This window comes from Enhydra lutris, unplaced genomic scaffold (genome assembly GCF_002288905.1).
Source record: "Enhydra lutris kenyoni isolate GAN:26980312 unplaced genomic scaffold, ASM228890v2 scaffoldscaffold21, whole genome shotgun sequence".
Taxonomy (NCBI): domain Eukaryota; kingdom Metazoa; phylum Chordata; class Mammalia; order Carnivora; family Mustelidae; genus Enhydra; species Enhydra lutris.
This window is the reverse complement of record NW_019154105.1, coordinates 73367807-73388634: the sequence shown is the minus strand read 5'-3', so window position 1 is coordinate 73388634 and position 20828 is coordinate 73367807. Positions and strand designations below refer to the sequence as shown.

The 20828-nt window shown below is 40.9% G+C and overlaps 2 protein-coding genes across 3 annotated transcripts in view; one reads left to right on the top strand and one right to left on the bottom strand.

Annotated features, from left to right (window-relative positions):
- Nucleotides 1-3171: 3171 nt before the first annotated feature.
- LOC111149131 (NADH:ubiquinone oxidoreductase subunit C1) lies at nt 3172-14248 on the bottom strand. The gene is made up of 5 exons (XM_022506066.1): nt 14202-14248; nt 8579-8829; nt 7935-8038; nt 4956-5035; nt 3172-3331 (listed from the first exon to the last, which is right to left on the bottom strand). The coding sequence occupies exons 2-4, from the start codon at nt 8643-8645 to the stop codon at nt 4976-4978; spliced, it is 231 nt and encodes a 76-aa protein (XP_022361774.1). The 5' UTR covers nt 8646-8829; nt 14202-14248; the 3' UTR covers nt 3172-3331; nt 4956-4975.
- Nucleotides 14249-14517: 269 nt separating this feature from the next.
- LOC111149127 (N(alpha)-acetyltransferase 15, NatA auxiliary subunit) overlaps nt 14518-20828 on the top strand; it is an 82513-nt gene continuing 76202 nt past the window's right edge. Inside the window, exon 1 of one of the 2 annotated variants that reach the window (XM_022506061.1) lies at nt 14518-14746. In XM_022506061.1, coding sequence (XP_022361769.1) covers nt 14693-14746 — 54 coding nt within the window. In that variant the 5' untranslated portion in view covers nt 14518-14692. The remainder of the gene's footprint in view (nt 14747-20828) is intronic. The other variant, XM_022506060.1, reaches the window with a different exon arrangement.

The window sequence follows — 20828 nt, the reverse complement described above, 5'->3', positions numbered from 1 at the left end:
ACCTCATAGTTACTAGATCTGAAAAAAAAGGCCACCTTATTTTTTTTAAAGCTTTTATTTATTTATTTGACAGATAGAGATCACAAGTAGGCAGAGAGGCAGGCAGAGTCAGAGGAGGAAGCAGGCTTCTCGCTGAGCAGAGAGCCTTATGCGGGCTTGATCCCAGCACCCTGGGATCAGGACCTGAGCCGAAGGCAAAGACTTTAACCCACTGAGCCACCCAGGCACTCCAGGTCTACCTTATTTTTTAAAAAGATTTTACTTGAAAGAGAGAGAAAGTGAAAGAGAGAGCATGAGCAGGGGGAGGGGAGGGGCAGAGGGAGAAGTGATTCCAGGCTGAGCAGGGCCCCAGGATCACTACCGGTCCTGAAGGCGGACACTTAACCACTGATCTCCCAGGTATCCCTGATTTTGATCTGATAAAAATCTTGATTGTATTTGACAAAGGATTTGTCTGCATCTTCTTTTTTATGTAAACTCTCTCACATTACTAAAGAAACCATAATCTGACCACAGTTCCTCTTGGGAATTTAGAATTAGAATGAGTGTGTGGTCCAACTGCACTCTTCAACTTAGATGTAAATCTAGGAACTATTGACTATGGCCTCTTACAATGTTGATTGTGCTGGAAAAGAAAATTGTGTAAAGAAAACAGACAGCAGCGCTAAGAGCAAGAGTCTTGATAACATTTGAGTTCCAGACCCCTTATTACTGGGCCCAGGTGCATTCCTGTTCTCCGTGTCTGTTACTCTGTATCCTTGTAACTTTTTTTTTTTTTTAGCTTCACACATTTTGAATTAGGTTTCAGTATTTATCTTAGAAAGCATTTCCACCAGTGCCACTATATACATGACTCTAGGTTACTCAAAGAATAATCTGTATCTGTGCTATCCAATAAAGCAGCCACCAGTTTCATGTGGATATTCAAATTAATGAAAATGAAATATCCAAAATGCAGTCACATTAATCCCAGTCCAGATGCTCAATATCCACATGAGATGAGTGGACAGCAGACAGAACATTTCCATCAATACAGAAAAGCTTTCTTAGACAGCCCCATCCTCAGGAATGGCTCCCCCTAGAGTCACACGGGCCTAGTCAAGATGAAAGTCCACACAGGGTAGCTATGTTTGCAAGGCCTGACATACAGTTGATATTGTTTATAATTTATTTCCTACTGAGGTTATCAGTTTATGGAATCTCAAGTGTCTTCGAGTTTTCAATTCCCTTTTGGGAGGTGTATTTTATTATTATTATTATTATTATTAACATATAATGTACTATTTGCCCCAGGGGTACAAGTCTGTGAATCATCAGGCTTACACATTTCACAGCACTCACCATAGCCCATACCCTCCCCAATATCCATAACCCAGCCACCCCATCCCTCCCCACCACGCCCCCAGCAACCCCGGGAGGTGTATTTTTAAATGTTTCTTTTAGTGGAATGTGCCTTGATTTGGGAGTTGATACCTGACTTCTCGTTTTCTGTTACTGTGTGAAGACATTAGTTCCCTACATTGCCACAACAAAGTTTTAGAACACAAATTATTTATTTATTTATTTATTTATAAGCACAAAACACAAACTGATTCTCTTACAGGTCTTTTGGGGGGGGCGCGGGGGTGAGAAAGCCAACACAGTTCTCACTGGGCTAAAATCAAGGTGTCAGCAGGACTGTGTTCCTTTCTGGAGACTCCAAGTGAGAATTTAACTTTTCCACTCTTTGGCTCTTGGCCCCTTCCACCTTCAAAGTTAGCAATGGCCAGCTGGGTCTTTTTCACATCACATCACTGACACACTCTTCTGCCTCTTCCTTCCACTTATAAGGACCCTTGTGATTTTATTGGGCCCAACCAAATAATCCAAGATAATCTCCCCCTTTAAGTGTCAAATTTAGTGATTAGCAAACTTAATTCCATCTGTAATCTTAATTCCCCTTGGCCATTTAATCTAACATATGCACAGATTCCAAAGAGTAGGCAGTAGTCATCCTTGGAAATATCAAGACTCTTGCTCTTAGCGCTGCTGTTTTCTACCACAGTGTTGTTGGGCAAATCACTCTTCAGCTCTGGTTTTTGCATTTGTTTAATTAATGAGATTGGTCTGTACAAGCCCTCAGGTCCTTTCCAGCTCTATCAGCTAGAGCTCCAAACTAACAAAAGTTTATGGTAACTATTATAGCTGGCTTTTCACTGGATTTGCATTAAATAATTACTCTGAAATACTGTTAATTCTGATTTTATGTTCAGAAGTGACTTCCAAAGATATTAGGCCATGAATCTCCCAAAGCAAGTGCTGGCCACAGCCCCCAAGTCACAAAACCAATTATAATGCAGTAAGTCTTTCCACTTAACATCAGAATGGAGACATAAATAATGAATTTTCAAATGTGTGGTACACTAAGTGTTTAAATCACAAGTGAATGAAATGGCACATAAATAAATTTGATGCACAAGAAAGCCCCCCCCTCAAGAAAGGCTTTTGATGAAGGATAAATGAAATCTATTTTATTTTGTGTCTATTAATCTCCTCTCCTCTTTCCCCTTTTCCTAGGAGTTTGCTAAGTCATATTACAAAAAGGAACAACAGACTGCTACAGTAACTGGTGAGTACAAAAGTCATCCACATGAGGATTATTCAAATTCAAGGAAATGGAGTCAGAACAAACTCTAGTAGGAAAAATAAAGGAATCATCTTTCCTTTCTGACTTACCAGAATGGCTTCTCTAGAAGGAAACAGTATTTGGGTTCTTTAGTATTTTGAGTAATAAAGTAGCTCTATTAAAAAAAAAAAAAAAAAAAAAAAAAAGTAGCTCTAACACTCTGACAGACTCAAGATTATTTGGAATAGAAATTAAAAGTTGATATGGGGGGGGAGTTGATATAAAGAACCAATCCTTCAGCAGTGATTTTTTAAACATTTTTTTAAAAGATTTTTTGTTTATTTGACAGACAGAGATCACAAGTAGGCAGAGAAGCAGGCAGAGAGAGGAGTAAGCAGGCTCCCTGCTGAGCAGAGAGCCTGATGTGGGGCTTGATCCCAGGACCCTGGGATCATGACCTGAGCTGAAGGTAAACACTTAACCCACTGAGCCACTCAGGTGCCTCTACATCAAAATACTTCTAATAATGCACTTTAGAATTCATTTCTATATAGTCACAACATATATAATCTGAAGAATACAGAAGTATTTTTATTTTTTCATTTAATGATGCAAAACACAAATGCTGATTTGACATACATTCACATACAACTTTTTCTTTCACGTTTACAACTCAACAGATTGGTGAATCCAAAGGAACTAGTATAATCACTATATGGAACATACCTATAATGAAGAGAAAAAAAAATTAAAACTATAGCATTAACTAGCAGAAATAATATTAAAATTAGACCATTCTGAATAATTCACCTAGAGCATCCAGAAAAGTCTAGAAAACAAATTCACAAAGAGTAACAACCCTTCATTTTATTTAAGTTTTAATAAAAAATATTTTATGTGACCTATAAGAGAGTAGCAAAAGCATATCTATTTATGTTTATCTCTTGATTGGCTGATTCAAGTAGTGACAGCAAGGTGCTATTAATATGAAAAAAGAAATGAAAAATTTGGATAATCAAACCCTAAAGGGCTGAGTTAGTCAACCTAATCCATGAAAACTGAGATTTATAAGAGTGATTTTTCATTTTACAAAAGGATTAATATAGAATTTCCTTAAAAGGATTTTCAGAAATTTACTATGTGTTTAGATACATATATATTGGCATATAAAATAAATTCATTCCTTTAAATCACAGGGCATGCAGAGTATCGTATCTTGTTCACAACTAGATTTTAGTATGAATTGTCCAATTGGGTGTTAGTTGTAGTGACAATCACAATGAAGTGGTCACACAGTAAAAGATTTACCAATCTATTACCCTTATACATTCATCCATTCTACAAATATTAAATTATCAGTAGACCCAGGCACTGGGCAATTTGCTGAGTACATTATGATTAATAAAATAGGGTTTCTGTTCTCATGGAATTTACATTCAGGTGTTGTCTATGGCAAACAGATATTAAGAAATACATACACAAATAATGGTAATTTGTCTTTAGTGTTATGAAGTCACTGTGTAGAGTACCATTAGATTTACAAAAATGGTATGATTCTGGTTTTATTCTTTTTTTTTTAAGATTTTATTTTTTATTTGAGAGAGAGACAGTGAGAGAGAGAGCATGAAAGGGGAGAAGGTCCTAGGGAGAAGCAGACTCCCCATGGAGCTGCGAGCCCAATGCAGGACTCAATCCCGGAACTCTGGGATCATGACCTGAGCCAAAGGCAGTCGCTTCATCAACTGAGCCACCCAGGCACCCCCCCCCTTTTAAAGATTTTATTTATTTCTCAGAAGGAGAGAGAGAGAGGGGAGAAGAATAGTGTGCGCTCACGTGCACAAGGAGGGAGAACAACAGGCAGAGGAAGAAGCAGGCTTCATATTCAACAAGGAACCTGATGTTGGACTCGATCCCATGACCTTGGGATCATGACCTGAGCTGAAGGCAGATGCTTAACCAACTGCGCCACTCAGGCATCCCGATTTTGGTTTCATTCTTAAATACAACTTTCTTTGAACAAACTCAAAGCATAATGATTAAAAATGATGCTTAAAAAATGATTATACTGAGAGATGCTTCAGCTAAGGTATTAAAATTCATAAATTTGTCAGAGACAGGATTATCAGTGCTAAAAAGTATAAACTCAATAGGGGCGCCTGGCTGGCTCATCTGGAAGAGCATGCAATGTGATCACTGGTTTTTGGTTTGAGCCTGACGTTGGGTGTAGAGATTATGAAAAAAATAAACTTAAAGAAAAGTATAAACCCAATAAAAAAACAAAAATACATTATTTAAAAAGAGATCAAATTAATTTGCATAATTAATTAACCCTATAAAATTGCATACTTACCATATTAGTATTTCAATAGTTTATTCCAACCCATTTCTTCTTTTATACTCTAAAACATCTTCATTATGTTGTTTGATGAGCTAGAAGTAGGTAACAATTAAAATTAGAAATATAATCTTCCTGGCAACTTAAAGAGGCTAACCAGTGATACTTATATTTGGTATAGAAGAGGTATATAAGAGGAATAAGCATAGATTAAAGGAACTACAACTATTCTAGGGGTGAGGGAGGGCACTCAGCCACTGGGATCTGGATTTACTTTTTTTTTTTTTTTTTAAAGACTTTAATTGTCAGAGACAGAGTTAGCAAGCATAAGCAGATGGAGCAAGAGGCAGAGGGAGGAAACCACACCCTGCTGAGCAAGGAGCCCAATGTGGGGCTCAATCCCAAGACCCTGATATCATGACTTGAGCTGAAGGCAGATGCTTAACTGACTGAGCCACCCAGGTGCCCCTCTTTCCCTTTTTTTTTTTAAATAAAGAGCTTTTTTTTTTTTAAGATTTTATTTATTCGTTTGTCAGAGACAGAGAGAAAGGGGACACAAGTAGGGGGAGCAGCAGGCTGAGGGAGAAGCAGGCTCCCTGCTGAGCAAGGAACCCCATATGGACTCCATCCCAGAACCCTGGAATCATGATCTGAGCTGAAGGCAGATGCTTAACCGACTGAAGCACCCAGGTGCCCTGGATTTGCTTTTCTAAACAATTTTGGAAAAGCAAAAAAAAGAATTACAGCTATTCTAGTTAAAAAGAAAAGGCTAAGAGATGCAAGTCCAAAAACTATGAATGGCATATACTAGTTCATTTCTTTTTTTTTTTTTTAATTTTATTTATTTATTTGACAGGCAGCGATCACAAGCAGGCAGAGAGGCAGGCAGAGAGAGAGGAGGAGGAAGCAGGCTCCCCGCTGAGCAGAGAGCCCAATGTGGGGCTCTATCCCAGGACCCTGAGATCATGACCTGAGCAGAAGGCAGAGGCTTTAACTCACTGAGCCACCCAGGTGCCCCATCTTTTTTTTTTTTTTTTTTTAAAGATTTTATTTATCGATTTGTCAGAGAGAGAAAGCACAAGCAGAGGGAACAGCAGGCAGAGGGAAAGGCAGGCTCCCCGCTGAGCAAGGAGCCCAATGTGGGACTCCATCCCAGGACCCTGGGATCATGACCTGAGCTAAAGGCAGGCGCTTAACCGACTGGGGCACCCAGGCATCCCCGTACTAGTTAATTTCAGTCTAACATACTAAATTTGAGAAGGCAACCCTTAGAAGTTTATTTATGTATATGTTTATGTATTTACTTATAAGATTTTGTTTATTTATTTGATACAGGGAGAGACAGAGGGAACATAAGCAGGGCGAAGGGGGAATGGGAGAGGGAGAAGCAGGCTTCCCGCCAAGCAGGGAGCCCAATGTAGGCTGGATCTCAGGACCCTGGGATCATGACCTGTGCCTAAGGCAGATGCTTAACAACTGAGCCACCCAGGTGCCCCACCCCCCTTACGAGTTTAAATTCGTGTTCTGCCAAATAAATTATTTCATTCAGTGGGTAATTAATGTAATAGAATAACTTACCATAGAGGAGCTAAATCAGCACTGCCAACCAGAACTGAATTATTAAATGAGGTCTAGACTGATGGCTGGAAGTGTTATACTTCTAACCTTGGAAGTTTGATACTGTGAGTGACCAACTCCATCCCCCAACTATATGTGTATTAATTAGATGTCATAGGAGATAGATACTTTCTTAGAACAACTGTCTGACAGAATATGCAACCAAAACAATGGTTGAGATGGGGTGACATTTGCTGCAATCAAAGATCCAATTTCAGAGTTCTCAACAGCAATCAAGTTTTTTCTAGGAAAATTTTGTATTAAAACTTCATCATGACAAATATTATTTCAAAAAGGATTACTGCTGTTGTCATGTTGTAAATGACTTTTAACATCTCTTACTCCTTATCAACATCTCTTACTCCTTATCGACTTTTTTTTTTTGAGATTTTATTTTATGTATTTGACAGAGCACAAGCAGGGGGAGCAGCAGACCGAGGGAGAGGGAGAAGCAGGCTCCCCGCTGTACAGGGAGCCCAATGTGGGGCTAGATCCCAGGACCCTGCTATGACAGGAGACAAAGGCAGATGCTTAACGACTAAGTCACCCAGGTGCCCCATCAACAAGTCATTTCAATGAGAAAATCCAAAATAAGAGATATAAGAACTGGAGGTGGGAGGCAGTGGAGAAAACCCTTAACACATTAGATACAAAACAAAAAAATTTAAATACTAATCGAGCACACAGACTTTGAGTCAACTTCAAGAAAATTTATCTACAGAGAAGCAGTATTTCACAATGGTCTATAGTGTCATTCTAAGTCAGGGAGAACTGGGTTTAGCAAACTAATTTCTCCAAGCGTTTTCTTTATCTATAAAAAGTCAACAATAATAGTACCTACTACACAGTGTTTTTGAAAAGATTAAATGAGTTTCTACATGTAAAGCATTTGGCATACTCTAAAGACAAAAAAAAAAAAAAAAAAGGCTGCTACACACTAAGTACAATTTCCAACAATGTATTTACCCAAACACTGATTAAAATCTTATGTTTTGGAAGTCTAGTGGGACTTAATTTGTATAGCTTGTCCAGTGATGATCTGTTCCTATGTCATCTGAAAAAAAAAGTGTCTTCATAAAACCCAACCAGTCTCCAACCTCATTACCAAGTAAAGGACAATCAATAGTAAAGTTGCCCTCCATCACAAAACCATTCTCATTAACCATGAATGACCTAAGTTTCCGCTGCTTCATCATATTTTCTCGATGCTGCTGAAATCTTGAATATTTCTTTTTAGTCTTTGGGATTTCCCTTATGTAATTAGCAATTACATAAATATCCAATTGAATGGGAGATTTGCTCAGCAACAATCTCACACTGACATTTATGCTCCCCAGTGTGTTGGGGTCGCACGACATCAAGGGAGTAAAAACTCACATAGATCCACAAGAAGACGGAGGTGCCCAAGGTCAGTCCAACTTTCAGCCAGTCAGGTTTGTCATGTGGCGGATCCCGAACGTAGAACTTTGATCGCGCTGAAGCTGAAAGGGGACAGTGTCTGTAAATCGATAACGTATCGCCTTGCAGTGAAAAACCTAACACTTACGTGTATATTATTGCATTTAATTCTCCCCCCCCCACCCCCCCGCCAAACAGCTCCCGAAACAGGTTCAGAGAGTCAAGTTAACTCGCCCTGAGCCACCGGCACAGCCAGACCGAGTCGCCCCTGTCCTCCAGGACGCCCTCAAAGCCTGGCGAACTGGCTTTTGCAGAGACTCAGATGACTCCCGAGTTGGCGGGAAGCGGCACCGAGAGGGTCTGCGGGACCCAACCTGCAGCGGGTTAGGGTGGTGGGGAGGACCCAGAGTCCAATCGTAGAGACTAAGAGTTGTCGGCACTAAGAGGGTCGGCGGCGCGTGATGGGGAACCTAGAGTCGGAGCTGGGATTTAGGACGTAGGCCGGCGAAGGTCACACTGCATGACGGGCCCGGTCCCAGACGCCTGCTACCCCGCGGGCTGGATTCACCCTGAGAGTGAGAGACGGGAAGGTCGGGTCGGCCTGAAAGAAGAGGGACACTCACAGCTGCTTGGGAGCCTAGCTGGAGCCAGCAGCTTGGAGAACTGGCGCAACAACGCGGGGAGCGCCATCTTGCTAGACACGGCTCCGCCTTTCCGCAACCCCGTCTCCCCTGGAGTCGGTGTCCAGCCGAGCGCCCCCTTGCGGAACGAAGCGCGGGATTCGCCAGCTGCGCAGCCGCGCTAAGTAGAGATGTTAACTTGAGAATCCTGGTTATTGCCTGGTACTCTGGCTCTCTTGGTCTCAGCCTTATGTCTGTAAAATGGGGTTTGGGAGGAAATGATCAAAGGGGGAAAGGAGTAGTTAGTTTATTCACTTCGCTGTCCCATGAGAATTTCAGGCACCTACCCCAGGGATACTCGAAAGATTTACTAAAATCTTGCTACATGAGCCAGAAAACTGAAAATGAATGAGGTGTGTTGAGTAACCGCCAGCACTTTGAATTCTGTGTTTCAGACACTGTACATTATGCATCCTATGATTTACATGTATCATCTCATTTCATTTTCAAACGACCGTTTGATATACCTTATTATCCTCAGTTTACAGCTAAAGCTCAAATAAGGCAACTTGCTCATCCAAGGTGACATAACATATATTTGAAGAGACTTCCCACAGTTCCCCAAGTCTGTTCACATGCACTATCACAGTAAAGCTTCACAATGCTGTGAGGAAGGGAGAATCTTCGTGTTTTGGAAGTCCCTGACCGGCTCAGGCTCAGGATCCCACAGCTGGGAGAGGTGGGATTCAGACTGAGGTCTTCTGACCCCAGATCTAGTGATTCTTGTTAGCCCACCTAACAGACTTGGACAATCCCCTGAGGCCACGAGCTGCAGAATAGGATTCAAAGAGTCAAGTTGAAAAAGCTATTCCTGTAGACCATATTTTTGCTTTTGATTTTTAGGCAAAGTACTTAATCTCTCTACACCTCAGTTTTATAGCTGTAATGTAAAACCTAACCTCTATGGTCCTTGGGAAGCTTAGAAAGTGTCTGGTAGTTGCAAACAACTTGTTTTTGTCTACCAAAGACATTGTACTGACAATTGAACTGGATTTGTACATTCACTTGTCAATTCAATCTGATGTCTAAAGACCATGTAAAAATATGTATTTAAGTAAAAGAAATAAAGAATTTTAATATTTTAATCCTTTAAACTTAAGGCCATTTAGGATAATTTTAAAAGCACAATGAATGTTAGTAAATCGTTTTTCCCCACTCTATATTTTTTCTTTAAAAAAATTTTTTTAAGTAAGCTCTATGCACAACATAGGTCTTGAACTCACCACTCCATGATCAAGGGTGGCATGCTGTACTAACTAAGCTAGCCAAGTGTGCACCCCATATTTTCCTTAGCATTATCACTGGGGAAAAAATTTAACCAAAAATTATTGACCAAAGAGTAAAGTAACTGTACTGTTTTCTGGTTCTTTTTTACACGCAACTGATGACTAACTGGATTGCTAAACTGTGAATCACATTATAGTTTGTAACCTAGTTTGAGCCTTCTGGACTTATGCTCAAGTAAGCAAACCACCCAACTAATATGCTGAATCAGTTGTTGGTTCTCAACTTCTTGTCCACTCAGCAACCTGACAGTTGAATATTCTTTCTATGTCATCCCTTGGAAGCTTGTCCTAACACAGCTTTTGCTAGTATCCAACAAGTTGAAACAGAAGCCATATTTAGTCAGAGCATACAGAACCAGTAAGCAAATTACTAATTTCGGTACTGCTGTGGGAAAAAGGCTGTTTTCTTCTTTTGGTCCCTGTATCCTCTTACTAGTGTATATTTTGGGAAAGTGATGAAATATAAGCACATTCCTCTCAGCATGTTAGAGCTGATGGAACCCTACACTTAGAGTAGGCAGCTGTAGGTGAAACTCCATCTTGAGAGGAATCCTGATGAAGCAATTCCAGCCAGGAGCTAGTAGCTATGGTATTTTGGTAGAAGTTGCTACATGACATTCATTTAAGCATTTCCAGAATTTGAATGCTAAAAATTTCTTTATGACCCAGGCAAAAGGAGAGAAGATTTGAGTTAGCAGCCAGAAAACCACAGTTCTAGTCCCAGATTTTTCCTCTAGGCAACATCTTACTCAACTCACACTTCTCATTCCTAGGGAGGGTTAAGAAGAGCAAAAGTTGAAAACATAAAATATAAGATCACTACATATATGTTTATTGATTTATGATGCATAAAAATATCATACATCAAATTTGGGAGGATCTGGAGAGGGATGCAGTTCCTGATATAGTTGCAAAAAATTTTAAAAAGATTTTATTTATTTATTTGAGAGAGAGAGAGAGAGAATGAGCAGTGAGGAGTAGCAGAAGGAGAGGGAGAAGCAGATTCCCCACTAAGCTGGGAGCCCAACACAGCAATCATGTGGAGCTCGATTCCAGGACCCTGAGATCATGACCCAAGCTGAAGGGAAACGCTTGACTGATTGAGCCACCCAGGCGACCCAAGTATCTATCATTTTTTTTTAAAGATTTTATTTATTTATTTGACAGACAGAGATCACGGTAGGCAGAGAGGCAGGCAGAGACAGAGTGGGAAGCAGGCTCCTTGCTGAGCAGAGAGTCTGATTTGGGGCTCGATCCCAGGACCCTGGCATCACAACCTGAGCCGAAGGCAGAGGCTTTAACCCACTGAGCCACCCAGGTGCCCCGATATCTGTAAATTTTTATTTAAAGAACAATCAGAAGCAATAACAAAATGTTAACATTTGTTAAATCTGGGTGACAAATATATAGACTTCTTTAATGTTGTATTTCTATAAAATTTAAATACTTAATGATTAAGGCATAAAAGTGTCAATAGAGAACATCTTACATATATGGACATGGAGAATTTTACTCTACATATCCCTCTTGTAGAATTAAAGTTCTGAGGTTGTTTATTTATATATTTATTTATGGTTACTTTTTTGGTGAAAAGACATTTTGGCAATAGTGATATGCAAATATTTAGGGTAAGATGAATGAATGAAACATCATCCTCATCATCAACATCATCCTCATGGTCTGTCATCATCCAGCCCTGGATATGTTAACTTCCTGCATAGCTGTCATTCACAGCATATGGGTTAAATAGGATCTGTTTGTCAAACAGTGGTGATCTACAAGAGCAGATATTTTATTTTTGAGTTTAGGCTATCAAGGCATGGACTGTATGGTCCACCTGTTATCTATACATGCATTTTAACTAGGAAATGATTCAGATAAATGATGATGCAAAGTAGTAGTCACTGAGTCTTTTTTTTTTTTTTTAAGATTTTATTTATTTATTTGATAGATAGAGATCACAAGTAGGCAGAGAGGCAGGCAGAGACAGGAAGGGAAGTAGGCTCCCTAATGAGCAGAGAGCCCAGTGCAGGGCTCGATCCCAGGACCCTGGGATCATGACCTGTGCCGAAGGCAGAGGCCTTAACCCCTGGAGCCACCCAGGCGCTCCAGTATTCATTGAGTCTTAAAAATTTATTTGTTATCAGCCAAAAAGAAGATAACATTTGCCCAACTATATTGGTGGCTTATCTATTCAGGTACTCAGCCTTTGGTGGGGACCACTGTTTGCTTCAAACATCAGAAATTTTCTTCCCTCAAGGGGAAAATAGTATATTATTCAAAGGAGAAATTTAGAAATTTAGAAAACCTTAGCAAATAATATTTCTGTAGGAACTTTTGGATATGAAGCCAGATACCTGGAAACCAAAGTTAGTAGTGAAGCTAAAATTATCATTGTAAGTTAGATAACTTTTCTATTTCTTTTTTTTTTAATATTTATTTATTTGACAGAGATCACAAGGGGGCAGAGAGGCAGGCAGAGAGAGAGGGAGAAGCAGGCTCCCCACTGAGCAGAGAGCCCCATGCGGGGCTGAATCTCGATCCCAGGACCCTGGGATCATGACCTGAGCCGAAGGCAGAGGCTTTAACCCACTGAGCCACCCAGGCGCCCCAACTTTTCTACTTCTTAATAACTGTGCTGGTTGAAAGCCGGTTGAAAGAAAGACCTCTTGGGGGCAGTGAAGTTCAAAGATTATCATTGAGTGACAACTGTTTTTATGAATTCTATGTTTGCTCTTAATTTTACTTAAAAAAAAAAAAAAAAAAAGTTAAGGTTAAAATCTGGCCATATTCCAAAACTCAAACATGGTTTCCTGTGGATACAACTTTTTTTAGTGAAACTTTTGAACAAAGATAACAGAATTCGAACAAATTGCAGGATTTGATTCATAAAACCTTACTTATGATCCAGGCAAAGGAAGAGAGAGCAGGCATTTGAGATAGCAGCTAGAAAACCCGAGGATTAGTCCCAGATTTTTACAATGGGAAACATCTCCCTCACCTTACACCTTCTAGGAAGGGTTAAAGAAGAGCAAGAAGAAACAGTAAACTATCTGGGTAAATACATTTAAAAAGAGCAAAGTTGGGGGCACCTGGGTGGCTCAGTGGGTTAAGCCCCTGCCTTCAGCTCAGGTCATGATCTCAGGGTCCTGGGATCGAGTCCCACATCGGGCTCTCTGCTCTGCAGGGAGCCTGCTTCCTCCTCTCTCTCTCTCTCTGCTTGCCTCTCTGCCCACTTATGATCTCTCTCTGTCAAATAAATAAAATCTTTAAAAAAAAAAAGAGCAAAGTTATTGCACATATAATGCAATGATTCCTGATTCAGAGAATGCTACAGACAGAATCCAGCATCTGGAGAGAGATCATAAAAAATAATCAGGTGCAAAAATGGCTCATATGAGGGAAAAATTGTAGATCATCAATGGAATGCCAGCTTTAAAATAGTTGTACTGTCAATTACCAAAAAATAAAATTTTTTTTTTTTTTTTAAGTAGGCTCCATGCCCAACTTGGGGCTTAAATTCACCACCCTGATATCAAGAGTCATATGCCCTACCGACTGAGCCAGCCAGGCGCCCCTTTACTGTCAGTTGTTAATGAAATTACTTATACATAAACTCATATGTGGAAAAGGTCCACTTCGGTATCTAGTTTCATCTTGTCTACTGCAGCGGTTCTCTAGTATCCTTCCCTGATACTCTGTTGTTCAAGATTTGAGGATTTCTGGTGATGGAGAGTTCAACACTCGCAACATTAAGCACTTTAGCCATCTCCGGGGGAGTCAATGTCCCTGAACTCTACTCCAACATGGCTTAAACAGTCGTGAACCCTTCATTGTATGGACTCAACACTGAAATAAAACACATTTAACTTTCAGATGCTTCTTTGGCAGTGCAAATATGGCACTTAGGATACGGCTCTTTCCCCGTTCACCTTAAGTAATAAACTAAATCACCGATCCTCCAGCCAGCCAGCCCATTTAATTGGTCAAACTCTTTCACGGTTTTCAAACTCCATGAACCCTCTCTTTTTCGTACAGGTTTTCAAGTCCCTCCTGGGGTGAAGCCTTCATTTCCCTTTCGCCTCTGCTTTTTAATTAGGTACTTGATCCACGATCAAACGCAGAACTTCTTGAACACCTTCACTTTAGCACTTCAGACTCAAAGTATGATCATACAGGCTACGAGAATCTACCCAATGAATGAAAGGCCGCTTCGGCATCAAACAGCAGAAAAGCTATTTGCGAGTGGGAGGCTGCTGGAACAGCAGTTAGGGACTCACCCCAGCTCTTCTCCCAGAGCCTGCAAGACTCTCCGCGACTGAGGGATGGGCGGGGCCTGCCGCGACCCTCTCGGCCTCCGCCCACCTGCTGGCCTCCAGGTTTCCCAGCAAGCTCTAGGACAGAGGAGGTGGGGAAAGGAGGTCATCGCGCCTGCGTGCTAGGAGGTGTGACCCGGGTGGGAAAGCCCTCCGCGTCCGCCATTTTGGCTGCCTCTGTCGGTCTGTTCAGTTACCACGTGAACCGCCGACGGAGACCCGTGGGGGGGGGGGGAGACGGCGGCAGCGTTAAGTGAGAAAGGAAAAAAGACAACGAGGGGAAGGGGGGTGTCGGGGTTGGGTGACGCGGTGACACTCGAGGCCTGGTGGTGGCGGTGGATCGGGGCAATCAAGGCTGAAGCGGCCAGGGGACGACGACGGCGGCGGCGGCGGCGGTCGGACAAACAGACTGACCGAGCCGGGCGGTGGCGGGAGCAGCGGGAGGAGCCGGAACGATGCCGGCCGTGAGCCTCCCGCCCAAGGAGAACGCTCTTTTCAAGCGGATCTTGGTAAGTGTGAGACTCTGGGCAAAAAGTGGGGAGGATTTAGCCGGTACACGGGCCTGTCACCCCTAACCTCGGCCCGGCGGGCACCGGGCCACCTCCGCCAGGAAACCCGCCTTCGTACTCCTAGTCAAGCAGTATGCATCTCCTCGTCCCTTCCCTGTGATTCCCACTTCGCCCCGCGCGCCCCGGGCCACGGGCTTCATCCTCCTGTCTCCACGCTTCGGAGGCCGTGGTTCCGGAGTAGGCCCCGTTTTCCTAGCTCCTAGACTGCGGGTTTTCATCCGTCCCGAATGAAGGGAGGACAGGCCCGGCCTTTAGCCGGGAAGCGGGCAACACGGGCAGGAGTAGCGACCGGGGTGGTGCAGGAACACTGCCGGTAGGTCGCGGTGGCACCCTTGTAAGGAACAGGTGGTGCGGATGCGGCACAGCTCATTCATTGCCCAAGCGCGGCTCTCCCCCCATGGTCCGTCCCTCCCTCTTCCTCTCTTGATATTCACCTGTCCCCGCCCGGGCCCCGGGTCACTGAATGACCTGGAAGGAGGGAAGGAAGGGATTTAGTAGAGGAAAAGAAGCTTTCTAAACGACTGCCTCCTTGTAGTTAGTTTCATACTTGAGTCTGCAGATTATCGGCCTTTTCTCCTCGTTTCTGTATGGAGAAGGGACATTTATTTCTTAGTTTCCGAGCGGGAAACAGCCCCACCCCATACCCTACTCGGGAGGTGGGGCCCACTGCGAGGGGGCGGTCCGGTTGGAAGTGAAAAGTTTATGGAGTTTCTGGTTTAGATGTTCTAGACGCGAATTTTCTGAGACTGAAGTGTATTAACACTGATGCAAAAATTTAGCAGCAAAGGCAACTTAAGAACTTTTGAGATTGATTTTATTGACGCGAGCTCACACTTACTTCTTACATTTCAGATGTGTGCGGTTTGCATTTTTAATACTATAAAATACAGTGATGTTTGGAGGGACTGTTGACATTGTAAAATATATCTTGTGGCCTTGGCGCCGTGATTAATACATCATGGCACATTTTTAGTTTGGCATTTAGTGTGTGGGTTGCCCCTTCATGCGAAGATTTCTTTATGAAAGAATTAGCTGACAAACTTAAAACTTTTAAAAAACTTGGAGTGTATGTATGAAAGTGTTAGCTGTTTTCCCTTGCAATTTTAATTTGCTTCAATTATTTGAAAAGTAGACCAATTTTGGGGATCCAGTCTTCTAGAAATAGAAAGGAGTAATCCATGTTGAACTAACTTTGATTGTACAAAAATATCCATATGCTTTACAGATTTAGTCAATTTATGTTGAAAAACTTACCAGAAAGTCACATCCAATACCAAGTAATTTTTCCTTTGAAATTCTTATTGCCATTTTTGGTTTTAGGAATAACCAGGGTAGATGGAACTCTCACATAGTTTTAATAGAACAATTCATTTGTTTTTCAATCCTTTATTCATTTATTTATTTATTTATTTTTAAAGATTAACTGAGGGAGAGAGCGTGAGCATGCCTAAGAAGTGGGGAGTGGGAGACAAAGGTAGAGGGAGAAGCAGGTTACCGCTGAGCGGGCCTAGATCCCAGGACCTGAGCTGAAGGCAGGAGCCCAACCCACTGAGCCACTCAGGCATTCCTACTTTTAAATCTTTTAAAAGACCAACTGGTGTGTCAGTTCGACTGTAACATACTTTCAGGGTAAAAATGTGTCTTAAATCTTACTCCTTAACTTTTTCTTTTTAAAAATTCAAGCAGAAAAGTTGAGAGAAGAGTACAAGGAGCACTCATGAATTCTTTACCTTAATTTAGTATGTAACGTTTTGCCAGATTTGCTTCTTGCTCTTCCAATACACATAAGAGTAAATAGCAGGCATAATATTTAATCCATAAATGCTCCAGCAATAAGGGTATTTTCCTGTCTATCCGTAATATTGTTAACAGTCATTCCCTGGTACTGTGGAATATCCAGTTCATATTCAAATTATCCCAATTGTTAGGGTAGCAGTTTTTCAAAAAAAAATCAGACTTTTTATTTTGAGATAACTAGATTCACATGTAGTTTTAAGGAATAATACAGAGATCCCTTGTACCCTTTACATAGTTTCCCAGTGCTAACGCCTTATAAAACTGTAGTTCAATATCATAACATTGATATACTCTATCAATCTTATTCAGATTTCTTGAGTTTATTTGTACTAATTTGTGTGTGTATTTAGTTCTATGCAGTGTTATCGCAATTGTAATTACATAACCTCCACTACAGTCGGTATACAGAATGGTTCCATAAGCACAAGGATCCCTCTGTTGCCCTTTTAGAACCACACCCTCCTACCTGCTTTCTATCCCCTTTACCCCCAAACTCTGGCAGTCACTAACTGTTCTGTTTCCTATTTCTATGATTTTGTCATTTCATGAATGTTTACTGAAAAGAATCATACAGCATATAACTTTTTAGGATTGGCCTTTTTTTTTTTTTAAAGATTTTATTTATTTATTTGACAGAGATCACAAGTAGGCAGAGAGGCAGGCAGAGAGAGGGGGGAGCAGGCTCCCTGCTGAGCAAAGAGCCCGATGTGGGGCTCAATCCCAGGACCCTGGGATCACGACCTGAGCGGAAGGCAGAGGCTTAACCCACTGAGCCACCCAGGCACCCCGGATTGGCCTTGTTTGTCCCAATTTCCTTGGGACACATCCCAGTTGTTGGGTGTATTAATACTAGTTTGTTCCTTTTTATTGTTGGGTAGAATTCTGTGATACAGGTGTACCACAGTTTAACCATTCATAGAATAGCATTTCTTCATTAATCATTTTGCACATTTTTTTTTTTCTCGTGATAGTGGGGTGGGGCAGAACTTTTAAGTTCATTGCTAAAATCGAAGTGCTAAAGGATTTATTATGATACAGTATATGCAGAAGAAACGTGAAAATTACTAAAGAGAAGGGGATAGAGTGTTCTTTTTGTTCTGTTACGTTAGGAATGAAGAAAACTTTGCGAACCAAAAGTATAGTTAGTATTTGCTTTTTCAAAATTCCTTCTGATTCCTCAGTTTTTATGGTATGTTAGCCCTTTTGATTTTAAGACCGCCAATTCTGAAAAGTTGGGCATACTTAATGCCTGTAAACCAAGTGTTGCTGGGTTGGTAACTGTTAAATCATTCCAGTAGTATTCACTTTTTGAGCTGCTACTTTGTTAGTTGTACCATACTTGTTTGTAGTAAATTCCTTTAGGAAATGAAGTTCGTTTTGTATTTTTAAAATATTTGAAACCTCAATTTCAAAGTAATGAAATATGTTTTTGCCTTTATTTTTCAAAGGAGACCCAGAAAGTTTCTGTAGTGGATTTTCCTGGCTTGTTCTAGTTTAGTTTTGATATTTAAAATTCAGTTTTGAGGGCGCCTGGGTGGCTCAGTCAGTTAAGTGCCTGCCTTTGGCTCAGGTCATGATCCCAGTGTCCTGGGATCAAGCCCTACCTCAGGCTCCTTGCTTAGCAGGGAGCCTTTGTCTCCCTTTCTCTCTGCCTGCTACTCCCCCTACTTGTGCTCTGTCAAATAAATAAAATCTTAAAAAATAATAAAATTCAATTTTGTTGCATATTGGGCCCTTTTTTCATGTTACTTAACTCTTTTCTGACTGAAGAATTGTTATAAATTGGTCAGAATGTCTACAAAATGTGTCTTGTGTGTGATTTGTCTAGAGAAAGGGCAGGCCATGAATTTAATGTAACATATAGGAGTTTACTTTAAACAAGAGTTGTGTGTGTTTATCAGGAGTGGGGTTTTTTTTGTGTGTGTGAGATTTTTGTTGTAATTATACATGATTTTAATGATTTGGAAAATTAAGTCATTAGAAAATTGTGACTTTGCCTCCTCATGATGCTATTTGTTTATCTAAATAGTTTGAGAACAGTACCAGATCTCCATACCACTTTTTTAGGATCTAGGTTAAGGGTAGGAGAAATGAGTTGCTGGAGTGGAATGAAATTCACACCTTTTTAGATTTTAGTCCACTTGGACAAGTTGGGTATACCCTGATGCTTTGCAGTCAAGTGTTGCCAGGTTGGTGACTGTTGCTGCTGCCGTTCTTTTTTTCTCAGGAGTTAATGTGAGTTATAAGGGCAAAAAACCTGTGTTGGGAGCACTTAAAATAGTTTACATCATTAATCTGTTTTGGACTTTTGCCTGAATGATTTATGTTGTTAGTTAAAAATCTAGAGGACAGAATTTTTCTTTCCTAGAAAAGTGGCAAGAGAAGTTAGTGTAGCATGGTGATAACATTTGTGATTTACTGAAAACTTACCATTTGCACTGCACAATAGAACTTTCTGTGATGATGGAAATGTCCTGTATCTGCCTTGTCCAGTGTGGTAGCTGTTAGTCACATGTGACTGTTGTACACCTCAAATAGGGCTAGTGTGATTGAGGAATTCAATTTTTAAATTTAATTAAGTTTAAATTCAAATAGCCACATGTGGTGGTGTGTGGTTGCCGTTTTGGACAGTGCCCTTTGTGGATCCTTCTTTATTCTTGAAACTTCCCAAGGTGGAGACATTTTTTATTAAGAAAGCAGACTGAGATTAAGGTTAACACTTAGTGTTAGATTCAAGAATCAGTTTTTTTTGTTAGCTCAGGGCATTTGTACCATACCTGCCTAGTGTTTGTCTGTTTGGTGGTGGTGGTGTGGGGTGGGGGGTTTGGTTGTAGGTAGAGGGAGTTAGGTGAAGGTGTTGTAATAATTGTAGGTGACTAGATGTATTATAGGTACCTACAGATTGTAGGTAAATTATTTCATATGATTTATTGCATTTGGGAAGAAGTGCTCTTTTTACAGTAATACTTAGGTTGGATTTAGTTGCAGATGAAATTAAGATTAGGAATTGTCAAGAAAATTTCCATGTGTACATGGAAGGTCTGTTGATTTAAATTTCTATGTAACAGTTGTAGTTTTGGCAACTGAATGTGGACAGTAACCTTGAAATTGGTTTTAGTGTGCTTTGGCCTGCCCTGCATGTGTTCAGAATGTAACAGAGAAAAAAATAAAGAAACGGAAACAAAGTTTTACCTACAGTGAAGTCATTTTTCTTTTTCTTTCTAAAAAATTTTTAATTTATTTGAGAGAGAGAAGGTAAAGCAAGTGAAAAACATGAGTAGGGGAAGAGGGGCAGAGGGAGAGGGAGAAGCAGGGCTGAGCAGGGAGCCGGATGTTGGGCTCAATGCCAGGACTCTGGGATCAGGACCTGAGCTAAGTCAGAAGCTCAACTGACTGAGCCACCCAGGTGCCCCTGAAGTCCTTTTCTTTTGTACACTGTAGGTAATCAAATGTTTAAGCCAGAATAAATTTCTTCCTGGAAGTGTACTAGAAAAGGAAATGTAAATTTGCTATGCTGTACTATATATTTTTTTATTTAAAAAAAAATTTTTTTTTGTTTATTTATTTGACAGAGATCACAAGTAGGCAGAGAGGCAGGCAGAGAGAGAGAGGGAAGCAGGCTCCCCGTTTAGTGGAGAGCCCAAAGTGGGGCTCAATCCCAGGACCCTGAGATCATGACCTGAGCTGAAGGCAGAGGCTTAACCCACTGAGCCACCCAGGCACCCCTATACTGCACTATATTATAAAATACGCAAAATGCTCTTTGTAAAAGTCTGTAAAAATCTTAGGAGAAAAAAAACCTTTCCTTAATGTGGTGAATTCATGGTTTTGTTTGTTTGCATTTATACTAATGCCCTAAATCCTTTCTGGAATGGGATGTAAAATGAATAAACAAACAAAGAGATGTTTTTATTTAAATGACAAAGCATATGTGTTTGTACGTGTGTGGTTTTTTTTTTGTTTTTTGTTTTTAATTTTTAGGGGGGTGGGAGAGAATCTTACTTAAGTAGGCTCTATGCCTAGCATGGAGCCAGACATGGGATTGATCTCAAGACCCTGAGATCCTGACCTGAGCTGACATAATCAGTGGCCTGACTCTACCACCTAGGTGCTCCCAAACATATTTTTTAAATGGTTTATTGTGTTAGAAACCTGAAGTGTCTCAAAGTGATTCTTTTGGTTGGAGAGTAGGTTAAAGTACTTGTTTATGCAGATTATTTGGAGA